Below are 24,912 nucleotides of genomic sequence, written 5' to 3' on the forward strand. Positions count from 1 at the left end.
CACCACATTAATACCTAAAAAGGAGTAGCGGGTCCACATTAATGTGGATAAATGTTTGTTTAGAGAAACAAAAAGGTTTTTGTTCACATGAACATATCAAATGGTGTTTAACACGTTATGTGCATATACAGTAAATTCATTTCTTTCTTGAGTCTTTGCTCATGTAAAATAAAACCAGATTCATGTACCGGTAAATCAAAAAATATATATATTTAATTGCTATTAAACTAAATTATCTACAGAACCTCTGTGATAATCCAATTTAAATTGTAATTGTTGAACAGCACTAGTTAAAACCCAATGCAATATCTGCATGCTAATGCAGGTAATTTTAATGCAACAGCGTCAATCCTTTTTCCACAGGATGATAAGACATCAATTCCACCATCAAGGCTTTAACCCTTGTTTATTTACCTAGATCAACATTTTAATTCTAGAAAACAATTGCAGTACATTAATAGCATTTTTTATTTGAGTAATTCACTTTTCTTGCATGATATATTCTGTATTAACTTGAGCTTGAATGTAAGATAAGGATTACATTTAGTGTGTGCTTTAAGACACGCTCTGTCCAGTAGGGCTTCTGTTACGCCCAGGTCTCTGGTGTGCGTTTGACAGGAAGAAAAGCTCTAGTACCCAAATATAAGACAACTAATATTTTACTAGAAAATAAAATAACATCTAATAACTGGAGCAATAAAGTTATACTGCCGATTGCCCTGCAAAATCACATTGTTTCCTATTGGTATATTTTTTGACTCTGCCAGTCCACCCCATCTTGTCATCGGAGACTATTATATAATCTCACCTGAAAAAAGCACACATATAAATTCAATAGGTTTATTAAAGCAGAAAGATTGTTAGAGACTAGTGAGTTTACATATTGTCTTGTCAGTGTGGTAAAGTTGTACACAGCAGGATACACAGAACAATAAATAAGTAGAGTTCAGTTCAGTGGAAAGCAGGCTGCTAAAAGTAAATACGTTGTTAATGATCATTGCCACCATGTGTCCAATCTGCGAACATTGACTCTCTGCTTGTAGTGGTATTCTTTCAGGTGGTTCTTTAAGGTGTTTGGGATGGGCAGTGTGTTGATGCCGTCGTATGTGGTGCAGCTGCTGATGACGGCGCGACAGATTTGCTGCAAGCTGAAGGGCTGCGTGCGAGGCATGGGAATGGACAGCAGCGGCTCAAGAAACATGCAGGAGTTGGGGTCCTTGTAGTGCTCCACCAGGCCTGTGACCGTTGGCGCGTGGAAGACACCGGGATCCCGCACGTCGAAGCTGAAATTATGATTCCACTGGTCCACGCGGGCGTGCAGCGAGCGGCCGTAGCGGCGGAAGCTGACTGAGAAGAGATAGTCCTCCTGGGCGGAGTCACGCAGCAGGAAGGTGCCCTCGGGTTTCCCCTCTAGGAGCGTCTCAGCCTCGTAGCGGTCCATGACGCCCCAGTAACAAGGCAGGTTGGTGATCTGCATCAGATCAGGAACTAAACAATGAATGTAGTCGATCTGAGTGTGAACTTGCGGAGTCGAGCTGGTCGCCTCTGGGTAGACCACAGGTGCGGTGCCGCCATCAGACGCCGCTGAAGAAGAAGAGGAGGAGGAAGCCACCACCTCATCTAGCGTGTCCAAACAACTCTGTAGGAGAAGCTGATGCTGCTTCTGCCTCTGCAAGAGAAACTGCTTCTGCTGATGAGCAACTGGCGCTCGCTCGGCTCCTGTCAGCTCGTTCATACTGTGAGCGACTTTTGGACCGTGCCTGAGGAGCGAACTCATTTGGGGCGTCACCTCCAATGTGTGGATCTCTGCGTCGGGCGGAGGCTTCACACCTTGCTCGATGCTAATGCGCCTGCGCTCCCGCAGCCTGTCGTCTACATCCTCCACCGGGAATGCAACCAGGGGAACGAAAGCTCCGCTTGCCGCAGTGGGGTCAAGCGCCGAGAGGTGGGTGATGGGGGCCGTGTGTTGCTTTACGAGGTACCATTTTTGAGCCAGCTCTGACCCGACGGGAAAGGGGCAGTCGTCCAACATCAGCTCACTTAAATGGATCTTTCGCCTTGAGGAGGTGCAGCCTGCTGACAATGAGAATGGAAGTGGTGGCGTGCTCTCCGCACTATGCGTCTTAATGGGAAAACACTGCCCCATTGCATCTTGGATTTTTTGCCGAAGTGTCCGACTGCTAGTGCTGCTGCTCGATCCTCTGCAGTCTCCTTCATTGGGCACGGAGAACTCTGCGCAAGAGCTGACTATTGCCAAGCCCGCAGTGGATGTCTCTGGTTCTGACTGCAATAAGGCCGCAGTCTCAATGCCGTGACAGCTCCAGCTTGCTGTCGGAGAGGAGGCAGCGACAGTGGCTTGGTCTTTGCTCTCCGGGTCATTTAAAAAGTCCCCATACTCAAAGCCATCACTGACGGGTCGTTCAACAGCCGGTTCATGGGCGGCAGAGCCTGTCCACTTGCCTTTCTGCACGAAACCAGTATCCCGTCTCTCTTCTGAGCGACTCAGTCTTACCTTGGGCCTAGCTCCCCTTTCTCGCTCTTTTCTGCGAGCCCCAGACTCATTCGGTGATGACATGGTGGATTATGATGGGGACTTGTAGCAACCTGCAAAGAATAGAATCATTATTAAACATATCACATTGCTGATGACATAAAACAAGTAACCAGATAAAAACACATCTGGGGTTGCGCCATTTAGACAATATAATTATATAAATTCAGCCAACGATCGTGATAATGCATGTTGATGACACATTCTAGCTGTGTGTCAATAATCCACCTTTTCCACAAGTATCATTACTGGAGGACCAGGAATAGCTAAATATTCTACACTACATACTGTAGGAAAATATGCTAACTGGTAACTGCAAGGTAGAGCTCTTGAATGTAAACATAGGCGGATCGATACAAATATCGGCATTAACAATACCAAGTATAGTATCAGAGTATGGTTGATACTTTGATCTGATCTGATCTTTTTGATAAGCAAAAAATATTTTGTCGTTTTAGTTATTGTTTACAAACCCAGGATATAAGGTCATAGGAGGACTTTGGGAGCAAAAACCAAAGGATTTAAATCAAAACCAGTAGTAGGAAATATTTAAGTGATATTGTTATACCGTCCTGTGTTTTTCTCAGATTATAGTTGTGATCAAAAATTTAATCTTTTAGTAATCTTGAACACGTTTAAGTATCAGCACTGGTACAACCAATACTACCCATGCAACTACTAGGTATTGTATTGATACTCAAATTTGTAGTGTCGCACAACGCTAATAGCAAAGTGTCAAAATGTAAGAATAAGTGCTTATAACAATTAAACAGCCAGATATTGACAGTACATTCGAAAGTAGATCGAAAGAGACAAGCGCTAGTAAATGAATGGATGGATCGACTATTAACTAGTTAATAGTTTGAACTAAATATTACAATTGGAAATGATGCAATATTTTACCAAACATGTCAGGAGCCACATTAAGAGCCTTTGTACCCCGTTTTGAAATGGTTTTAACATGTACACTACATACCATTCCTTATCAAATACAGGCAATATAGATTTCTTAGCCCTTTCCTTATCAAATACAGGCTTACACAACAGCCCTGAACGGTCATAAGGGTAATGATCAGTTACTGATCACTCAATCTATGGAATAACTTGATGAAATCATCCATTTCCTACCGCTTGTCCTTCTCTGGGTCGGCTGGGGCCTATCCCAGCTGCATTAAGTTGAACAATAGCACCAAACACCAAAACAATTACACAAAGCAACCCTTTCCTTTGTAAATGTACCCTACCTCTGTTGTATTATGAGTTGTATAAAAACAATATATTTTAACACAAACAAATTAGATCCAACTAATGTTAGTTTGCACTGAGACGGACAAGCTTCACAGTAGGGCTGGGCGATATATCGATATACTTGATATATGGCGGGTTTGTCTCTGTGCGATATAGAAAATGACTATATCGTGATATTCGAGTATACGTTCTCACGCAGTTGCTTTTAGCTGCGGGCATTACACTACAGGCTCTTCTCACTCTTTGTTGTCTCTCCTTCTCACAGAGACATAAAACAAGCGCACCTTCTTACATACGTCACATACATATACGCCCTCTCGGAGCAGAGAGGTAGCGGCTTGGATAACGTTAGCTGTGTTGCGAGTGGTTATACGAGAGAAAGAAGGTGCGAATCTGGTAACAAATGAAGGAATAATTAATTCCCAAGAAAAACAGCAGGGGCATCGTCTGGCGGTGGTTTGGCTTCTAGTGGGAAGATGTCGAACAGACAACCGTAATATGTCAAGTGTGGGGCAAAAGCGTTGCTACAAAAAGTATTATTACTGCTAATATGCAGCATCATTTGAAAAGTCACCCGCTAGAGAATGAGGAGTGCTTGAAACTCTGCATGTCAACATCTCCGTTCGGTGCCACACCAACAAAATGGCGAGGCAACCATTTCCACATCAACACCGTATGAAAAACATTAGTCAACAACAGAAGGAGATAACGTCCGCAGTAACCTACCACATAGTGAAGGACATACACTATTTGATTTCCTATTATGCAGCTCATTTTTATTTGACACTTATTGAAATATCTTGTGTGACATCATGCACAAAGGTGCACTTATTTTTTGGGTTTTTTTCATTTATTTATTTATTTCAGGCAATGACATAAAAAAAAAGTACAAAATTGACAACACATAATAATATAAATTAATATAGTGCAAAAGGTAATGTATAGTATGTAATGCATGATTGTCCAGTTTTGCCTGAAAGGGAGTGGGAAGAAGATAACTTATTTAATCCCACCCCCAGTTCTCCATTCAGTGATTATTTACATGAGTTTCACTCTTACTTTGTTCAAAGATTATAATACAGATGTTGTGGCATTACCACAGGTAACAATAATTATTACACTGTAACAATAATTTGTATCAACAATGTAGGAATAATGAATATACCAACCATGGTAATAGACAACAAAGCAATAATAGTAATAGACAACATAGCAATAATGGTAAGGAAACATTGAGCACATGTTAACACTTTGAGACAGAGTACAGCAGCAGGTCAAATTAAAGACCATCATTTCTATATTTGAACCAGACCCCATGTTTGTATAATAGTTTACTAATAGTTTATTTGTTTTAAACTATTGTAGTGGCGTTCTGTACAAAAAGTGCACTTTAATTTAGTGTTGTTTTGATATGTCATCTTAGTGACATCCTTCACAAAAGTGCACTCATAGCTTGTTTTCAAATGTCTCTGACAATCTTGCACTTTCTGTTTTGAAATGACATGTTTGTGCCACTGCTTAATAACTGTTTAATAAATACAGTTTTCGTCAATTGACTTAGTTGTGATTTCCCTCTCTGCATGATAGTTTAAAATGAGCAAATATTAATGAAGTATGAACAAGAATGTTTTAATGTAGACACATAGAATCATCATACTCTGTGATTATATGCATCAAGTGTTCATTCAAGGCTAAGGCAAAATATCGAGATACATATCGTGTATCGTGACATGGCCCACAAATATCGAAATATTAAAAAAAGGCCATATCGCCCGGCCCTACTTCACAGCAGACGATGATGTGGAACACCGCAGAGGCCACCACAGTATATATGTTTCTTGTTGTTGTTGTCTTTGTTTTACTTTTGTAGCTGTATGTAGACATGGCTGGTTGCATCAGCTCTGCTCTTTTAATGTCTTTAACGTCCTTTGTGTTCTTTGATGTTTCCCTCTTACACACATGCTTATGTGTGCTATGGCTATGAGGTTTTATTCCCCTTGGCCTCAGTCTGTCCCCTCGGGGATTATTAAAGTATTTCTGATTCTGGTTGAGTTACACTGACTCAAACGTGGACGCTCCTCTGGCACAACGCTGTCACCTTGTGAATTAAGTGATGAAGTAATTAAACAAGATGACAATATGTCTTATTAACACATCAAACGTTAGCACCGCAAATGCTAAACTAGCACACAGTAGTCAGTTGTAGGCTGACCGGAAGCTACTTGCTAACTTGGTACATATTTACGCTAATATGACTTACTTTGCTCTTCGTATGTAAGAGCAGGTTGTCAACTAAAGCACAATGTGTGGACGTACCTTGCGCTGGCCGCATTCAATTCACAAAGAAAACTTTGGCTTCATATTTTGGTAAACTAATGGCGGTGGCTAGCTTTTGTTAGCAAGATAACAAACAGAACCGCTAAGGCTTCTACCCGGAAGTAGTTATATGCATCTCGGCTTCCGCCCGGAAATAGTTGATGAGTCGATGACGTCATCAAACAGGGTTTAAAATATGTAACGTACTACGAGGTAAAGAAGTAGTGGTAAATTCAGTTGTGTAACTATTACAAAAATATAGTGACGATCTAATTGTAAGATTTAAAAAAATGTATATGATAAATGTATGCTTGTAATTTTTGGTCAAATTTAAGTTAGTACTCTAACAGTAACACTAGTGTGTAATGTAAGGTTCATTAATTTACGACGTAAACTAATGACCCTTACATAACACACCAGTGTCAGACCACGGAACACTTTTACACTTTGCGTCAGTCCATCTGAGATGAGCTCGGGCCCAGCAAAGTCGGCGGCGTTTCTGGGTGTTGTTGATAAATTCAGTTAAAAGTTAACGTTAAGTTAAAGTTAAGTCTTTCGCTTTGCATAGTAGGGTTTTAACTTGCACTCACAGTGGTTTTCTGAAGTGTTCCTGAGCCCATGTGGTGATATCCTTTACACACTGATGTCGCTTTTTGATGCAGTACTGCCTGAGGGATCCAAGGTCATGGGCATTCAATGTTACGTGCAGTTATTTCTCCAGATCCTCTGAACCTTTTTGATGATGTAACGGACCGTGGATGGTGAAATTTGAGAAATGTTGTTCTTAAACTGTTCGACAATTTGCTCACGCGTTTGTTCACAAAGTGGTGACTCTCGCCCCATCCTTGTTTGTGAATGACTGAGCGTTTCATGGAAGCTGCTTTTATACCCAATCATGGCACCCACCTGTTCCCAGTTAGCCTGTTCACCTGTGAGATTTTCCAAATAAGTGTTTGATGAGCATTCCTCAACGTTCTCAGTCTTTTTGTTGACTGTAGTTACTCACAGTGGTTTTCTGAAGTGTTCCTGAGCCTAGTGTGCCGTGAAATACAGTCTGGTGTGTCGTGGAAGATTATGTAACTTCACCTAATTTGGGTTAAAAATATTTTTTGCAAACCAGTAATTATAATCCGCAAATGTGCCATTGTTGAGTGTCTGTGCTGGTTATAGCTCGGCAGAGTAACCGTGTAATACTCTTCCATATCAGTAGGTGGCAGCCGGTAGCTAATTGCTTTGTAGATGTCGAGAACATGGTTTGTCACGATCACAATATGCAGACGACAGCGTGCAGGTAAAAAGGTATCTAATGCTTAAACCAAAAATAAACACAAGGCATTGAAGTTTAGGGATGGCTATGCAAAACTAAACTAAAACTGAACTGGCTGCAAAGTAAACAAAAACAGAATGCTGGACGACAGCAAAGACTTACAGCGTGTGGAGCAGACGGCGTCCACAAAGTACATCCGTACATAACATGACAATCAACAGCAAAATAGGAGTGCAAGACAAGAACTAAAACACTACACACAGGAAAACACCAAAAACCTAAAAATAAGTCACGGCGTGATGTGACAGGTGGTGACAGTACACCTACTTTGAGACAAGAGCTATAGCGATACATGCTTGGTGATGGTTTAAAGTCATATCCAACAAGAGAACAACTTTTTACTGTCAATATCGGCTGCTGAGTTTCACTGTTTAATGTTTTTTGCTGGTGGTGTGCCTCCGGATTTTTTTCAATGAAAAAAAATGTGCCTCAGTTCAGAAAAGGTTGAAAAACACTGGTTTACGGGTCCCAATGATTCTAGGAGCTATGTTGTCCGGGGGCTTCATTTATTTTTTTCCTCCAAAAAATTATAACTTTTGGTTGTTTAACATGATATTTTTGCAACTTTTTACAAGAACAAAGTTTGTTTTTTATGGAGTGGCGTGTAATGTCACTAGAAATAAATTGTTATTATCGAGTGAAATTTAACCACATTTTAGACCAATTATTTGATAAGAGGCGTATATTTATGTAGAAATCTTAATATTGCAAAAAAAAGTAAATATTTAATGTCCAGAAGGGTAGTTTACATAAGCAAAATATTAGGAAAAACGTAATGATGTTTCTATTGCTACGTTTTCCTGGGGGATTTTTTTTTTTTTTTTTTGGTTGTTTTATATGATAATTTTGCCACTTTTTACAAGAACAAGTTTGTTTTATGGAATGGTGTGTAATGTGACTAGAAATAAATTGTTATCAAGTTAATTTTAACCAAATTTTAGACCAATTATTTGAAAAGAGGCGTCTATTCATGTAGAAATCTTAATATTGCATGAAAAAGTAATAATTTAATGTCCAGATGTGTAGTTGTATATAAGCAAAATATTAGGAAAAAATGTTAGGTTAATGATTAACCAAAGAAATCAAACAAAGCACCAATATGATTCAGTTTAAGAGACTATTCAAACTACAAGTGTTCTCAAAGTACACAGAACAATAATTATGATGAAGATCTTGAACCCTTTTTTTTTTTATCGAGACAAAGATTATTTATGTATTTAATATTTGTGTGCTTACTATGGTATATTATTTATTTGTTCACTGTTCTGTTACAGAGAACAAGGAAATTGGATATAATTGCTATGGTATGAAAAGGGGGTTAGATTAAATAAGCTCTGCTTCTTCCTACTCCTTTTCGGACGTGCTGTAATGAAACAACTGGAATTGTGTGATGCATTACATTGTATCGTATGCATGTTCCAAATAAACTGGAACTGAACTGTATCTATTGCAGGAACTTCATATGAGAATAATATTTAAAGAGGGGAAAAAGTTGTAATATTACTAAATACTATAATTATATTTACCAGAGATGTCTAATAATGGCTTTTTTGCTTATATCCGATATTGTCCAACTCTTAATTACCGATTCCGATATCAACCGATACCGATATATACAGTCGTGGAATTAACACATGATTATGCCTAATTTTGTTGTGATGCCCCGCTGGATGCATTAAACAATGTAACAAGGTTTTCCAAAATAAATCAACTCAAGTTATGGAAAAAAATGCCAACTGCCATATTTATTATTGAAGTCACAAAGTGCATAATTTTTTTTAACATGCCTCAAAACAGCAGCTTGGAATTTGAGACATGCTCTCCCTAAGAGAGCATAAGGAGGTTGATGTGGGCAGGGTTGGGGGGGTGGGCCTGAGGAGGGCGGGGGGGTAAGGGGTAGTGGGGGGTGTATATTGTAGCATCCCGGAAGAGTTAGTGCTGCAAGGGGTTTTGGGTATTTGTTCTGTTGTGTTTTTGTTGTGTTACGGTGCGGAAGTTCTCCCGAAATGTGTTTGTCATTCTTGTTTGGCGTGGGTTCACAGTGTGGCGCATATTTGTAACAGTGTTAAAGTTGTTTATACGTACACCCTCAGTGTGACCTGTATGGCTGTTGACCAAGTATGGCTTGCATTCACTTGTGTGTGTGAAAAAAGCCATAGATATTATGTGACTGAGCCGGCACGCAAAGGCAGTGCATTTAAGGTTTATTGGCGCTCTGTACTTCTCCCTACGTTCGTGTACACAGCAGCGTTTTAAAAAGTCATAAATTGTACTTTTTGAAACCGATACCGATAATTTGGAAACCGATAATTTCTGATATTACATTTTAAAGCATTTATCGGCCGATAATATCGGCAGTCCGATATTATCGGACATCCCTACTAAATACTATAATTATATTTACTATTGATTATTACACAAACATGCTATGCATATTAAAAAAGGTGGTCATAAACAGTCACGTGCAATGCTAATTGAGACAAAACACCAATTCTGTTGCAAAAAACAAACAAACTGAACCTCTTTATTTGGACTGTCAAAAGGATCCGACAGATGCTGCACTTCAGACCATTCACAAATATGACTTACTCAAAAGTAAGCGATGGGATGCACAAGATTTCATAAAACATTAGAAAACATCTGCAAATTGACCAGAATGAAATATAAACTGTTTAAAGACAAAAGCAAATGTCGAGTGCGTCGCTGTTAAGTCGTTAATAAAGCTTGGCAGGGACAGCAATGATCTCAATGTCACTGTTCATCCGAGTGGATGTTTGTTTACTGTGCAGAAAAGTGCACTCTCTTGCACTGTTTTCTTTTTTTATGCATCACTGGAATGTAAACATGGAGTAAACATATTCCTTGGCCAGTTGTTGTGTAGTGTTTGGATGACTCTTTTTGACTGTGGCTCAGAGAAGCATCGTCATACCCTGCTGCGTCTTTACTATGCACTATTCTCTACCTCTCTCGTGTGCAGCGCTCGCACGGACTAGGCTATGAAAAGGACCGTCTGAGCCAGACGCAACACGAGTCGGAGCGGATCGCACGCTGAGTCAGCTCTTTTGAGGTCCTTGCTGGGCACGAGTGTGATGCTTTTTCTGTTTTTTTTTTCCTCAGTAAGTCAGATCTATCCTAAGAGCCTGCTCTGAAGAAAAATCATGACTCAAGGAAATGAACATGTGCGGTTTCAGGCACCCCATGGACATATCGTCGGGACGTGATGGTCACCAATTTCAACTTCGGAGTCCATAGAAAAAGGGGTAAAGCGTTTTTTTTCTTCTTCTTCTACCAAATTTGGACATCACATATGAAGCGGGCGTTATCTTAGAGATGTAAACAGGCGTTATAAACACAACTTTAGTTGCGAGATTTCCGCTCGTCGTGTCCTCTTATCGACGACAGTGCTGTTTTAGTGTGGCAAAAACATGCGATTATAGAAAATAAGCATAAGTTATCAATATCAAGGGAGAATAAAAAACACAGGTGTCTATATGAGCATCTGCTGAAATAAAATGTCAATGGTTCCTTCCTGCCTCATGATGCAACCAAAAACCAAACGAGTGACCCAAAAACGACCACATTCAACGCACATGCACCTCCACTCTGCCACATTCCAAGACAGAGGTTGTTAGAAGACCGCTTTTTTGTTATTTATTTTATTTTATTTTTTAAACACTGATACCACTTGATAATGTCGAGGTTTTTTTTTTTTTTTTTACTGAAACACAGACACGAACGGAAAAAAATATGGACATCTTCGAGCACCTTGGAACGCACGATTCATCAAATCGTCACGTCGGCCGCGTTGAGGACGAGGGCGCGACAAAAAAGAGCCGCCTGTTCAAGTATGAACACTCCGGATGTTATCGAGTTTAGAGTCGAATCAGCTCTTGTGCGATAATAGCACGACCCTCCTCGGCACGGCGCGAGATCCATCATCGTTTGCGCGGTAGGGAGTTAAAACAACGAGACAAATTGCAGCCGACGTACTGCTTTTTTTTTTGTTTTAAAGTTAAACCATTCTGTTGCATTCATGTATCCCTCCCAAATAAACCTTCTCTTTGGCTTTGTAAAGGTTAAGAAGAGGAATGACTTCCTCCCAGGCGTCCAAAAAAAAAACACCTGCTAAGTTACGTGCTCCTCTTCTCGTGTTTGCAGTTTTGATGCCACAAAACGTCCACACCGGAGAGGAGAGAGTACACCTTGTCGGTACTCCTTCAGGAAGTGTGTTGTTTTTTTTTTGCCAATTACAGTCTAGTGCCGACGTTAGTTGTATAAAAGTGCCTTACATCGGGCTGGGATTTTGCATGATCTACACACAAAGCGGTGTAGGGGAGAGGCCGTGTTTGTCGCTCTGTTTCGGGAATAAGGGAAAAGAAGAAAAACTCGGGAGGGGGCCGTTTTAAGACAGCACCGATCCTTTTCTCTCAAGTTGTGCCGTGTCACAGTCCTGCAAGTGACACGGCTGTTAGCCTTCCTCACCGCCCTGCAATATAATAATTATCTGTATTCTATTTTCTTTTAATAAACTTAGTTGTATATAATAAAGTACAAAAATATTAGAACATATACACAGTTTTTTTGTCATTATGTAGTGACTGCTTTGCCTGGTTTTCTTGAGCGTACGTAAATCTTTGTGCTGGGTGATGAGGAACTGAACAGGCCTCAAGTATCTTTTTTTCCTCTCTTTCATATTGTCGATGTCCGGTCGGTTCCATCTGTCGTGGGCGTGAGAAAGGAAACGGACGTGTCAAGACATTTAAAATTGCATGAATCTTTTTTTTTTTTTAGAGAGAGTTTGGAGCAAGACACACACCCCCTAAGGCGTGCTCTGTCATACTGAGGCACAGCGACTCCAGCGTAGGGTTGATCTCCAGGTCAGCTCCTGGAACTTGGCAATCTAACAGAAGGAGAAGAAACACACTTTCAGTCCACAGGAGAAATCGAGCATTCAATTTTGATTACTGAATATATTTTTTGTTCATGCGATGGGATGGACGAAGAAGTATTGGGGGCAAAAAATATGAAAAAATACTACAATACAACAATAACTAGATATGTCCGATGATATCGGACTGCCGATATTATCGGCCGATAAAGGCTTTAAAATGTAATATTGGAAATTATCGGTATCGGTTTCAAAAAGTAAAATTCATGACTTTTTAAAATGCCGCTGTACTGAGTGGTACACGGACGTAGGGAGAAGTACAGAGCAGTTGCGTCTCCCAGTCATACATGCCAACCTTCCCGATTTTCCCGGGAGACTCCCGACAATCTCCCGGGGCAACCATTCTCCCGAATTTCTCCCGATTTCCACCCAGACAACAATATTGGGGGCGTGCCTTAAAGGCATTTGCGTGCCGGCCCAATCAAATAACATATGTGGCTTTTGCAACCACATAAGTGAATGCAAGACATACTTGATCAACAGCCATACAGGTCACACTGAGGGTGACCGTATAAACAACTTTAACACTGTTACAAATATGCGCCACACTGTTAAAACCACACCAAACAAGAATGACAAACACATTTCGGGAGAACATCCGCACCGTAACACAACATAAACACAACAGAACAAATACCCAGAACCCCTTGCAGCACTAACTCTTCCGGGACGCTACAATATACACCCCTCTCTAACTCTTACCCCTCCCCCCCACCTCAACCCCGCCGACCTCAACCTCCTCATGCTCTCTCAGAGAGAGCATGTCCCAAATTCCAAGCTTCTGTTTTGAGGCATGTTAAAAAAAATAATGCACTTTGTGACTTCAATAATAAATATGGCAGTGCCATGTGGGCATTTTTTTCCATAACTTCAGTTGATTTATTTTAGAAAACCAACCTTGTTACATTGTTTAATGCATCCAGCGGGGCATCACAACAAAATTAGGCATAATAATGTGTTAATTCCACGACTGTATATATCGGTATCGGTTGATATCGGAATCGGGTAATTAAGAGTTGGACAATATCGGAATATCGGATATCGGCAAAAAAGAGATTATCGGATATCTCTTACAATAACAAACTTCTAGTTAATTAGCTTAATTAGGGGCCTGCTGCAATGCAAGCAGCCCATATTATTATTGCTCATAATTCCACTTTTACTATTATTATAGTTCCGCACGTTTCTCTTACGCTTAATACGTGACGAACCGGCCAAGGAACCCCTACATATGTTATACCGTCGGACAAGTCTCATTCGCGCCGATGGGGGTACTCTAAATTGGGAACATTTTGTGTTACCATGGCAACGCTATTCACAAATTTTTTAAAAAAGGGCTATTTTAATGGGTACATACCATTTTAATTAGAGATGTCCGATAATGGCTTTTTTGACGATTTTCGATATTCCGATATTGTCCAACTCTTAATTACCGATACCGATATATACAGTGGTGGAATCAACACATTATTATGCCTAATTGTGTTGTGATGCCCCGCTTGATGCATTAAACAATGTAAGAAGGTTTTACAAAATAAATCAACTCAAGTTATGGAAAAAAATGCCAACATGGCACTGCCATATTTATTATTGAAGTCACAAAGTGCATTATTTTTTTTAACATGCCTCAAAACAGCAGCTTGGAATTTGGGACATCAATCAATCAGCCCTTTGAGACACTTGTGATTTAGGGCTATATAAATAAACATTGATTGATTGATTGATTGAATCAATGAATGTTTATTTACATAGCCTTAAATCACAAGTGTTCTGTTGTTCTGTTGTGTTTATGTTGTGTTACGGTGCGGATGTTCTCCCGAAATGTGTTTGTCATTCTTGTTTGGTGTGGGTTCACAGTGTGGCGCATATTTGTAACAGTGTTAAAGTTGTTTATACGGTCACCCTCGGTGTAACCTGTATGGCTGTTGACCTTGCATTCACTTGTGTGTGTGAAAAGCCGTAGATATTATGTGACTGGGCCGGCACGCAAAGGAAGTGCCTTTAAGGTTTATTGGTGCTCTGTACTTCTCCCTACGTCCGTGTACACAGCGGCGTTTTAAAAAGTCATACATTTTACTTTTTGAAAGTGATACCCATAATTTTTAAACCGATACCGATAATTTCCGATATTAAATTTTAAAGCATTTATCGGCCGATAAAATCGGCAGTCCGATATTATCGGACATCCCTAAACTCAAACCATGGAGGCAAGGCACATTTTTTAAATTGATGATGTCAGCAGATATCTCTATACGGGGTAACGATTTACCAGTAAGATCTTTGCGCGAGTCAGCCATTGTAGTCCGACTTTGTAGTCAGTAAGTTCCTTCTTTTCCTCTATCGACTTGTTGTGGGGCAGACTGGCTCGTACATGCACATGCATCCTCCGCTGTTGCCATTTCTAACACAAAGTAGCGTATAGTTCTAACGTTTATCTGTCAGTAGACTCAATATGGAAACTCAACATGGCTGACGGGGAGAAGTAGAGGCACGTAAAAAGGACCGCTTACAAAACGACACATCCTGAAGAGACGATCAGAAAGCAGATTGAAGATGGTCAGTAAAACCTAATCTACCATATGCAAAACTTGTACCAAAGAACCACCGTTACATGTTATGTAGACCACAAGGAAGTGTTTTAAATGTAAAAAATATATATATAATATGACACCTTTAAATTACTGTTCCGTTCCACTTGCATCTCAAAAATTTTATAAAAATAAAAAAGGCATTGTTTTCTAACAAAACTGTTGGGGTGAAAGCACAGTTAGTTAAAAAAAAAAAAGGAGATGAACTGTAAATGTTTGCTGACTAATACCTGACCATGGTATGGTTGAAATGATTTTATGTCATGTTGAACAGGAGCCTATTGTAGGGGTTTTGTGGTGGCTTTGCTTTACACAACTAATCATTAGTAAATGCTACAGGTACGGATAGCCAGCAGTGTGATATACCTTCACAAACTGACAAGCAAGTTTTAAAGGCCTACTGAAACCCACTACTACCAACCACGCAGTCTGATAGTTTATATATCAATGATGAAATCTTAACATTGCAACACATGCCAATACGGCCGGGTTAACTTATAAAGTGCAATTTTAAATTTCCCGGGAAATATCCGTCTGAAAACGTCTCGGTATGATGACGTATGCGCGTGACGTCACGGATTTTAGCAGACATTTTGGAACAGCACGGTGGCCAGCTTAAGTCGTCTGTTTTCATCGCAAAATTCCACAGTATTCTGGACATCTGTGTTGGTGAATCTTTTGCAATTTGTTTAATGACCAATGAAGACAGCAAAGAAGAAAGCTGTAGGTGGGATCGGTGTATTAGCGGCTGGCTACAGCAACACAACCAGGAGGACTTTGAGTTGGATAGCAGACGCGCGACCGTGAGTACAGCTTTGGCTTCCAAACATTTCATCGCTTGCCAGTACGTGCGTGCCGCTATGTGCATGTCACGTACGTAACTTTGGGGAAATATATGTGCTGTATGAACTTTACGAAAGCCACAACGCCGTCCGCCGCCGCGCCGCTGTCCTCACTGGTGTCTGGGTTGACTTCCTCCGTCTCCGGGCCGCCGACCGCACCGATGATCGTGGTGAAGTCCTCCGTCGCGCCGTCGATCGCTGTAACGCAGGTGAGCACGGGTGCTGATGAGCAGATGAGGGCTGGCGTAGGTGGAGAGCTAATGTTTTTAGCATAGCTCTGTCGAGATCCCGTAGCTAAGTTAGCTTCAACGGCGTCGTTAGCAACAGCATTGCTAGGCTTCGCCAGGCGGGACAGCATTAACCGTGTGGTTACAGGTCCAGGGTTTAGTTCAGTGTCTCCTGAGAGTAGAAGTAATAGTAGTATTGTTGATCTTTGGTCTATCCTTCCAGTCAGGGGCATGTTTCTTCTGTTTCTATCCGCAGTTAAGCACGATGTTTTGACATTAGCTCCGAAGCTAAAGTGCTTCGCCGATGTATTGTCGTGGAGATAAAAGTCACTGTGAATGTCCATTTCGCGTTGTCGACTCTCATTTTCAAGAGGATATAGTATCCGAGGTGGTTTAAAATACAAATCCGTGATCCACAATAGAAAAAGGAGAAAGTGTGGAATCCAATGAGCCCTTGTACCTAAGTTACGGTCAGAGCGAAAAAAGATACATCCTGGCGTCCTGCACTGCCCTCTAATCCTTCACTCTAACTTTCCTCATCCACGAATCTTTCATCCTTGCTCAAATTAATGGGGTAATCGTGGCTTTCTCGGTCCGAATCGCTCTCGCTGCTGGTGGGAATTATTGTAAACAATGTGCAGATGTGAGGCGCTCCTGTGACGTCACGCTACTTCCGGTACAGGCAAGGCTTTTTTATCAGCGACCAAAAGTTGCAAACTTTATCGTCGATGTTCTCTACTAAATCCTTTCAGCAAAAATATGTCAAAATCGCGAAATGATCAAGTATGACACATAGAATGGACCTGCTATCCCCGTTTAAATAAGAAAATGTCATTTCAGTAGGCCTTTAAAAGTGGTTTACTTTGTAAAATGCAAAAGCTCTATATTCAAATACAAGTGACAAGCACCCACATGTATTTGCATCTTCTACAGGCAAGTCTGTGTAATGAAAGAGGTCAACATGGAGACTGTTGGAACATGACAGGACCATTAAAAGAGAAATCTGCGATGCTGCTTGAATGTGGCATCTGGCAAATGAGCCGAAGACCTCGAAAGCTGGTGTGTGTCTAGCACAATGTAACAGATTGTTTATGCAACACGCTGCTCAGCTGTCTCGTTAATGTGTCTTTAGCACAGAGGGAGAGCAGCTCGCTCGTTTTTAGAATCAAACCCACATTTCTATTTTGTTAAAGTTGTGCAGCATTGATGTGTAGCATAAAAAAATGAAACTACTTTCTGTGCTCTTGACTGTTATGCACCACACGACTGTACAAACAGACTTGAACATTAAAAAGTGTCTTTCACAAGCAGACAATTAAACATGACAGTAGTAAGGAGGAAAATGGACCTCAGCAGCATCAAAACATGCATTAATGTAATCTTTTCTGCTTCTTCTTTGCCTTTTTTGCAACACTTACTCCAAAAGAACAAGTCACAGCAACAATGGGAGTTTGCAAGGAGAAGAATGTGATAAGAAAACAATATTAATTTAAAAATATATTAGAATAAAGGAAACTCTAATTCGAAAAAGTAAGACTTCAACATCACATTGTGCAGATACGATTTTACATTAGTGAAATTATTTTTATGGTTGTGTGGAAATTAAAAATGTTACAAAATGGGACGCTCGGGGCGCATCTACGACGTGAATTATGTCCTGGGCATGACATTAAAGGCCTACTGAAATGATTTTTTTTAATTTAAACAGGAATAGCAGATCCATTCTATGTGTCATACTTGATTATTTCGCAATATTGCCATATTTTTGCTGAAAGGATTTAGTAGAGAAAATCGACGATAAAGTTCGCAACTTTTGCTCGCTGATAAAAAAAGCCTTGCCTGTACCGGAAGTAGCGTGACGTCACAGGAGGTAATATTCCTCACAATTTTCCTTTGTTTACAATGGAGCGAGAGAGATTTGGAGCGACAAAGCGACGATTACCCCATTCATTTGAGCGGCGATGAAAGATTTGTGGATGAGGAACGTTAGAGTGAAGAACTAGAGGCAGTGCAGGACGTATCTTTTTTCGCTGTGACCGTAACTTAGGTACAAGCTGGCTCATTGGATTCCACAATCTCTCCTTTTTCTATTGTGGATCACGGATTTGTATTTTAAACCACCTCGGATACTATATCCTCTTGAAAATGAGAGTCGAGCACGCGAAATGGACATTCACAGTGACTTTTATCTCCACGACAATACATCGGTGACACACTTAGCTACTGAGCTAACGTGATAGCATCGTTCTCAAATGCAGATAGACACAAAATACATAAATCCCTGACTGGAAGGATAGACAGAAGATCAACAATACTATTAAACCATGTACATGTAACTACACGGTTAATAATTCTCAGCCTGGTAAAGCTTAACAATGCTGTTGCTAACGACGCTAAGGCTAATTTAGCAACTTAGCAACTGGACCTCACAGAGCTATGATAAAAACATTAACGCTCCACCTACGCCAGCCAGCCCTCATCTGCCCATTCATCAGCCCTCATCTGCCCATCAACAGCCGTGCTCACCTGCGTTCCAGCGATCGACGGCGCGACGAAGGACTTTATCCGTGGGTTTGCCGGCTAGCATCGGCTAGGCGTCTGCTAAGTCCTTGTTGTGTTGCTACAGCCAGCCGCTAATACACCGATCGATCCCACCTACAACGTTCTTCTTTGCAGCCTCCATTGTTCATTAAACAAATTGCAAAAGATTCACCAACACAGATGTCCAGAATACTGTGGAATTATTAAATGAAAACAGAGCTTGTTGTATAGGATTCTCTGGGCTCCGAATACTTCCCTTGTCCTCGTGACGTCACACGCATACGTCAGCATAATAAAACGTTTTCAACCGGAAGTTTCGCGGGAAATTTAAAATCGCACTTTATAAGTTAACCCGGCCGTATTGGCATGTGTTGCAATGTTAAGATTTCATCATTGATATATAAACTATCCGACTGCGTGGTCGGTAGTAGTGGCTTTCAGTAGGTCTTTAAAGTGCATCCGGCAGTGGAGGCTCCTCTATGGGGTCTTGGGGCACTAGGAGGTTAACCCCTTTACTACTGTTACACCAGGTGGCCCTTGGCAAAGGCCTAGTACCTGACTGCCCCATAGCCAGGGATACGGTGAAGACCTCAACGGCGGAGCAGGCGGAAGACGGTACATTTAAGAACTACCAAAACGGCTGCGATGGCGGAAGAAGGCTGCAGCAGAAAAGGGTCCCTAGTCGTCTTGGACTCCATGCCACTGGACCCTGACCCGATTCTGTCAAGGATCGTGTGGTGACTTGTCTGTGCACCAGTCTCCCCACGTTAAACTAAGTCACACACAGGCATCCTCCATAAAGGGATACACCCCTACCAGGAGGATCGTCATACTCGTTGAGTGACCGCCGCCGACATGAATCATCTTTTAATTAAATCATTGGCATTATAGTATTGTACGATTCATTATGATTTTATGACAGCCAAAATTCGGCCCTGGGACAGACTATTTATTTTCATTATTTCCAATGGGAAAAACTACCATAAAGTTTTATCATATAAACAAAAAAGTATCTACAGTTTGACCAGCGTTCATTTACTTACTCATGTATACATTTATTCATTGTTGTTACAGATTGAGTACAACAAATGTGTTATAAATTGCAATGAAATGAAAAGGAGTAGGATTAATTCCACTCTGCTTCTTCCTACTGCTTTTTGGACATGTTGTAATGAGAAACTGGAAATATGTGATGCGTCATATTCTAATTTGATACATGTTTGAAATAAACTAACATCATAACCAGGAACGGTGTGTTTTCAACCGGAGAGCCTATCCTTTGTTGCACCATGTTGTGTCGCTCACTTAGACCACATGGTCTTTTATTAACTAAATTAGCAAAAGAGCCAATGTTTGTATTACTTCTGATGTGGTAATTGTTAACAATGGGACAGACATAGCATGAACTTTGCACCAACACACAGCTAAGTAGAGCAACCATAATTCTAAAGTGCTTGCAGTGGTAGAAAAAGTAGCTGGATGCTGAGCACTACTTCAATGCTTCAAATGAGGCTGCTGCCATCTTGTGGCATTAATAAAAAACAACATAAGGAGGTTGCTGACAGACCTAGCTGTTAATAGTCATGTTTTTTGACCCAGTGCTAATTAGAGATCTCGGCGGATATTTGCTTGTGTAGACCACGTATCTGGCAACTTCAGGAGACTTGGCTGTTAACTGAGAAGAAATGCAAATTGGAGCATTTGGAGTACTGTATGTTTCGGATTATAAATCACAGTTTTTTTCATAGTTTGGCCGGGGGTGCCATTTATACTCTGGAGCGATTTATGTGTGAAATTATTAACACATTACCGTAAAATATCAAATAATATTATTTAGCTCATTCACGTAAGAGACTAGGCGTATATCAGCAATCGTCACACACACACGTCAACCAATAAAAAATTTGGCGGGGGCGGGCCATGGCAGAAGTGCATTGTGAAAAAAAAGATGCTACCTGCTACTACTTCCGTATCTATGAAAATTGATCATTTCAACATTGGCGGTAACTTATAAAAACTGAGAAGGGCTTTAAGGCAGTCCTGCGCAACCTGTGGGAGCAGTGGATGATGGATGGAGAGCACAGCTTCCAACTTTTCTGGATGTCATTGGATGGATCGACAAAGCATGGGCTTCAGTGACAACCGAAACCATCCTGTGCGGATTCAGAAAGGCTGGAATAATTGGAACTGCAACTGACGATGACTCTGACGTAAGCGATGTACCGATAGAAGAGGAAGCGGCGCATTGTCTACCTTTGGAGTTGGTAGAGTTGTTTAGAAGCGACACAGAGGAAAAAGATTTGGTCGGATTTAGCGATTAGGAGTGACAGATTGTTTGGTAAACGTATAGCATGTTCTATATGTTATAGTTATTTGAATGACTCTTACCATAATATGTTACGTTAACATATCAGGCACATTCTCAGTTCGTTATTTATGCGTCATATAACATACACTTATTCAGCCTGTTGTTCACTATTCTTTATTTATTTTAAAGGCCTACTGAAACCCACTACTACCGACCACGCAGTCTGATAGTTTATATATCAATGATGAAATCTTAACATTGCAACACATGCCAATACGGCCGGGTTAACTTATAAAGTGCAATTTTAAATTTCCTGGGGAACTTCCGGTTCAAAACGCCTTTGAGGATGACGTATGCGCGTGACGTAGCCAGTAGAACACAGGTATGGCTTCCCCATTGAAGCCAATACGAAATAGCTGTTTTCATCTCATTATTCCACAGTATTCTGGACATCTGTGTCGGTGAATCTGTTGCAATTTGTTCATTGCATTATGGAGAAAGAAGCTGAGCAAGCAAAGAAGAAAGTCGGTGCGAAGCGGAGTATTTTGCGAGGGAAGTCAGCAACACAACACAGTCGGTGTTTCATTGTTTACATTCCCGAAAGATGCAGTCAAGATCGAAGAACTCGGACAACAGAGACTCTTACCAGGAGGACTTTGACTTCGTTAACAGACGCAGACGCGATACCGTGAGTACGCTTCCAAACATTTGATCGCTTGCTATAACTAGCTCGAGCTAGTAGCTAGGAGCTAGCATAACAAACACCTAGGTGTTTGTTATGCGGGATTAATTTGTGGCATATTAAATATAAGCCTGGTTGTGTTGTGGCTAATAGAGTATATATATGTCTTGTGTTTATTTACTGTTGTAGTCATTCCCAGCTGAATATCAGGTCCCACCCGCGCGCTTCCAAACATTTGATTGCTTGCCCGTATGTGCGTGTCATGTACGTAACTTTGGTTAAATATATAAGCTTTATGAACCTTGGGTTAGGTGAACGGTTCTTTGGGCTGAGTGAGTGTGTGTGTTGTGCAGGTGTTTGAATTGTATTGGCGGGTTATATATACGGGATCCCGTCCATATTACCCGCTCGAGCTATAACTAGCTCGAGCTAGTAGCTAGTAGCTAGGAGCTAGCATAACAAACACCTAGGTGTTTTTATGTGGGATTAATTTGTGGCATATTAAATATAAGCCTGGTTATGTTGTGGCTAATAGAGTATATATATGTCTTGTGTTTATTTACTGTTTTAGTCATTTCCAGCTGAATATCAGGTCACCCCCGGCTCTCACAGCATCTTCCCTATCTGAATAGCTTCAACTCCCCACTAGTCCTTCACTTGCACTTTACTCATCCACAAATCTTTCTTCATCCTCGCTCAAATTAATGGGGAAATCGTCGCTTTCTCGGTCCGAATCTCTCTCACTTCATGCGGCCATCATTGTAAACAATAGGGAACTTTGCGTATATGTTCAATTGACTACGTCACGCTACTTCCGGTAGGGGCAAGCCTTTTTTTATCAGATACCAAAAGTTGCGATCTTTATCGTCGTTGTTCTATACTAAATCCTTTCAGCAAAAATATGGCAATATCGCGAAATTATCAAGTATGACACAGAATAGATCTGCAATCCCCGTTTAAATTTAAAAAATTAATTTCAGTAGGCCTTTAAATTGCCTTTCAAATGTCTATTCTTGGTGTTGGATTTTATCAAATAAATGTCCCCCAAAAATGCGACTTATACTCTAGTGCGACTTATATATGTTTTTTTCCTTCTTTATTATGCATTTTCGGCCGGTGCGATTTATACTCCGGAGCGATTTATAATCCGAAAAATACAGTAGTATGTTATTTTGAAAAAAGTAAGGCGTCCTCGTGGTAATGATGGGTGGGAAAGACTTTACATAATACCTTGCTGCTGGAACATGAGCATGGTTTGCGGGGAGGTGTGGACAGGAAGCGAGTGGGTCCGTTGCACAGAACTTCGACTTTGACTTGGCATGCTGTTACTGCCCCCTGGGTTGGCAAACCACAGACTCTAAATGGGGATACATTCACAAATAAGGCACGCTATTAATTCAGGTCATACACTAAGCAATACCTGTTGTAGCCATGATCATAATGAAACCGGATGTGCTATACTGACTTGTCGACCCTGGCCTGCCAGCGAAGGGTTAGTGAGTGTGTGGCGAGGAGAGGCGCCCCCAATCCCACCAGGACTCAACAGTCCTATACGCCCAGCCTGAAGTCCCCTAGGGGTTATCTGGAACTGCCTCTGACCCCGTCTGCCCACACCTCCACTCACAGAGCCTGCTGTGGGGAGGGAGTTGGAACCGTAGGCCCAGCTGGAGTAAGAACAAACAAGACCAAAAAAAATAAACCAGTGTTGAACTGCAGAAATTGTGTAGTTCTCATAAAATGGAGATGTTTTTGAGGGTGTGTCATGCTCAGCTCACCCTTTCTGTCGGTACACGGGCATGTCCAGCATGGCTTTCCGGGGGACTAGGCGGAGCAGTTTATGGACCTGCTGTTTCCAGGATACCAGACGCTTCTTGTGCGTTTCTGTGAAAGCCTTACAAGAAGGAAGGAAAATACCACTCTTTCATTCATTTTGGGGAAACTAAAACACCTTTTTGTTGCACTGCAAGTTACTTTGTTCCTTCTCACCTCGTGTGTTAGACACTTCTCAATGAGCTGGAGGTAACAGCTGATATTCTCCTCATCTGGCCGGGACACGAGCAGCTGCGTGCACACTGTAACAAAGATGTTGGGGTGTGCCAGTTCAAGTGGAATAAGCAAAGAACAATGACAAGGGTATTTAATAACTAATGTATTATATAACGTATTCAACTCAAGGAAGAACGAGACACACTGCACACCCCTGCCATCGCTTCGTGGGAAATTAATGACAATGTACTTGGGGGAAAAGCAAAACAGTTCCTGTGTTACACTAATGTGATGGAAATAAATTAATCACAGCCTAAAACTTGGATAGACATACCTTTTATGAAGTATAGTTATCAATAGGAGAGGCTCCATTATTGAAAGGAACATGAGATGCAGCGCATTACTCAACGGAATTTCACACGGCGACACAAAGTGTTAAATCAAGAAGATGAGGGAGATAGGAATTTGACTAACAGAACTGTCAGTCATGTGCTACACCGCAGAGATCAGGAAAGGGGGCCGAATCAGCGTCTTATTTCGAAGGCTCAGATGGAGTTGCCATGGTGACGCTCACTGCATAGTTTGTATTGAGTGAGACAAGGACACAGAGCTGACACCTCAAGGATAGTAGAGATCATGACTAGCGCTGGCATTATTTTTAGCTCCCTTAAAGAGGCAAGATATTTATTCAAAGAGGTTTTTTGGTTCATATATTTTTGTGATAATTCTCCTGAAAACCGGCGTCCTCTGCAGTGGACATTTGTGTTTTGCATAACAGGGCTTTTTTTCTGTCATTTGTAGAGAACACTGGTTTAAAGGAGGATAGACTAAATGTTTTGTGATTGGTACGTATTACGCATTTGTATTATTAGGGTCGGCGTGGCTCAGATAGTAGAGCCGCTGTCCAGAAACCTTGCTGCTCACACTGGTATATGAATGTAAATTAATGCCTGGTGGTGGTCAAAGAGGCCATAGGCCAGGTGTGTCAAACGTACGGCCCTAGGGCTGGATCAGGCCCGCGAACAGGTTTAATCCGGCCCGCGGGATGAGTTTGCAAAATTTGGAATGAAAGAAACAGCTGTTCTAAATGTGTCCACTGGATGTCGCGATAGCAATTCTTTGTATCTTTGTAGATGATGCTACATATGTACAAAATAAACCACATGATATTTAGGGATGATGTTCTAAAACCGGTTCTCCTGATTGTTCGATAAGGAAAGAACCGATTCCATGGATTCTAATCCCTTTTTGAGAAACGGTTCCCGTTATCGAAGCCACTATAGTAAAGAAAAAGATTTGGTTCTTTATTCGAGTCCCTGGGAAGGAATCCTGTGTCACAGGAAATGTC

The 24,912-nt window shown here is 41.1% G+C and overlaps 2 protein-coding genes across 5 annotated transcripts in view; both read right to left on the reverse strand.

The window, feature by feature from the left end:
- Positions 1 to 821: 821 nt before the first annotated feature.
- socs9 (suppressor of cytokine signaling 9) lies at positions 822 to 12,160 on the reverse strand. Of its 3 annotated transcripts, none has more exons than XM_062059944.1 (2): positions 12,069 to 12,160; positions 822 to 2,604 (listed from the first exon to the last, which is right to left on the reverse strand). In XM_062059944.1, exon 2 carries the CDS (start codon positions 2,573 to 2,575, stop codon positions 995 to 997), a length of 1,581 nt encoding a protein of 526 aa, XP_061915928.1. In that variant the 5' UTR covers positions 2,576 to 2,604; positions 12,069 to 12,160; the 3' UTR covers positions 822 to 994. The 3 variants fall into 3 exon arrangements, with proteins under 3 accessions (XP_061915928.1, XP_061915929.1, XP_061915927.1); XM_062059945.1 differs by having other exon boundaries at positions 12,050 to 12,148; XM_062059943.1 differs by lacking the exon at positions 12,069 to 12,160 and adding an exon at positions 6,116 to 6,253 and having other exon boundaries at positions 823 to 2,604.
- Positions 9,934 to 24,912, reverse strand: part of LOC133658201 (protein Smaug homolog 2) — a 43,581-nt gene continuing 28,602 nt past the window's right edge. For both annotated transcript variants that reach the window (XM_062059941.1, XM_062059940.1), the window contains exons 8-13: positions 23,565 to 23,650; positions 23,354 to 23,469; positions 23,044 to 23,242; positions 22,809 to 22,935; positions 12,259 to 12,342; positions 9,934 to 12,160 (exon numbers count right to left, since the gene is read on the reverse strand). In XM_062059941.1, the coding sequence (XP_061915925.1) occupies positions 12,132 to 12,160; positions 12,259 to 12,342; positions 22,809 to 22,935; positions 23,044 to 23,242; positions 23,354 to 23,469; positions 23,565 to 23,650 (641 nt within the window). In that variant the 3' untranslated portion in view covers positions 9,934 to 12,131. The remainder of the gene's footprint in view (positions 12,161 to 12,258; positions 12,343 to 22,808; positions 22,936 to 23,043; positions 23,243 to 23,353; positions 23,470 to 23,564; positions 23,651 to 24,912) is intronic.

The sequence above is a fragment of the Entelurus aequoreus genome, linkage group LG10, assembly GCF_033978785.1.
Source record: "Entelurus aequoreus isolate RoL-2023_Sb linkage group LG10, RoL_Eaeq_v1.1, whole genome shotgun sequence".
In the NCBI taxonomy this organism is placed as follows: domain Eukaryota; kingdom Metazoa; phylum Chordata; class Actinopteri; order Syngnathiformes; family Syngnathidae; genus Entelurus; species Entelurus aequoreus.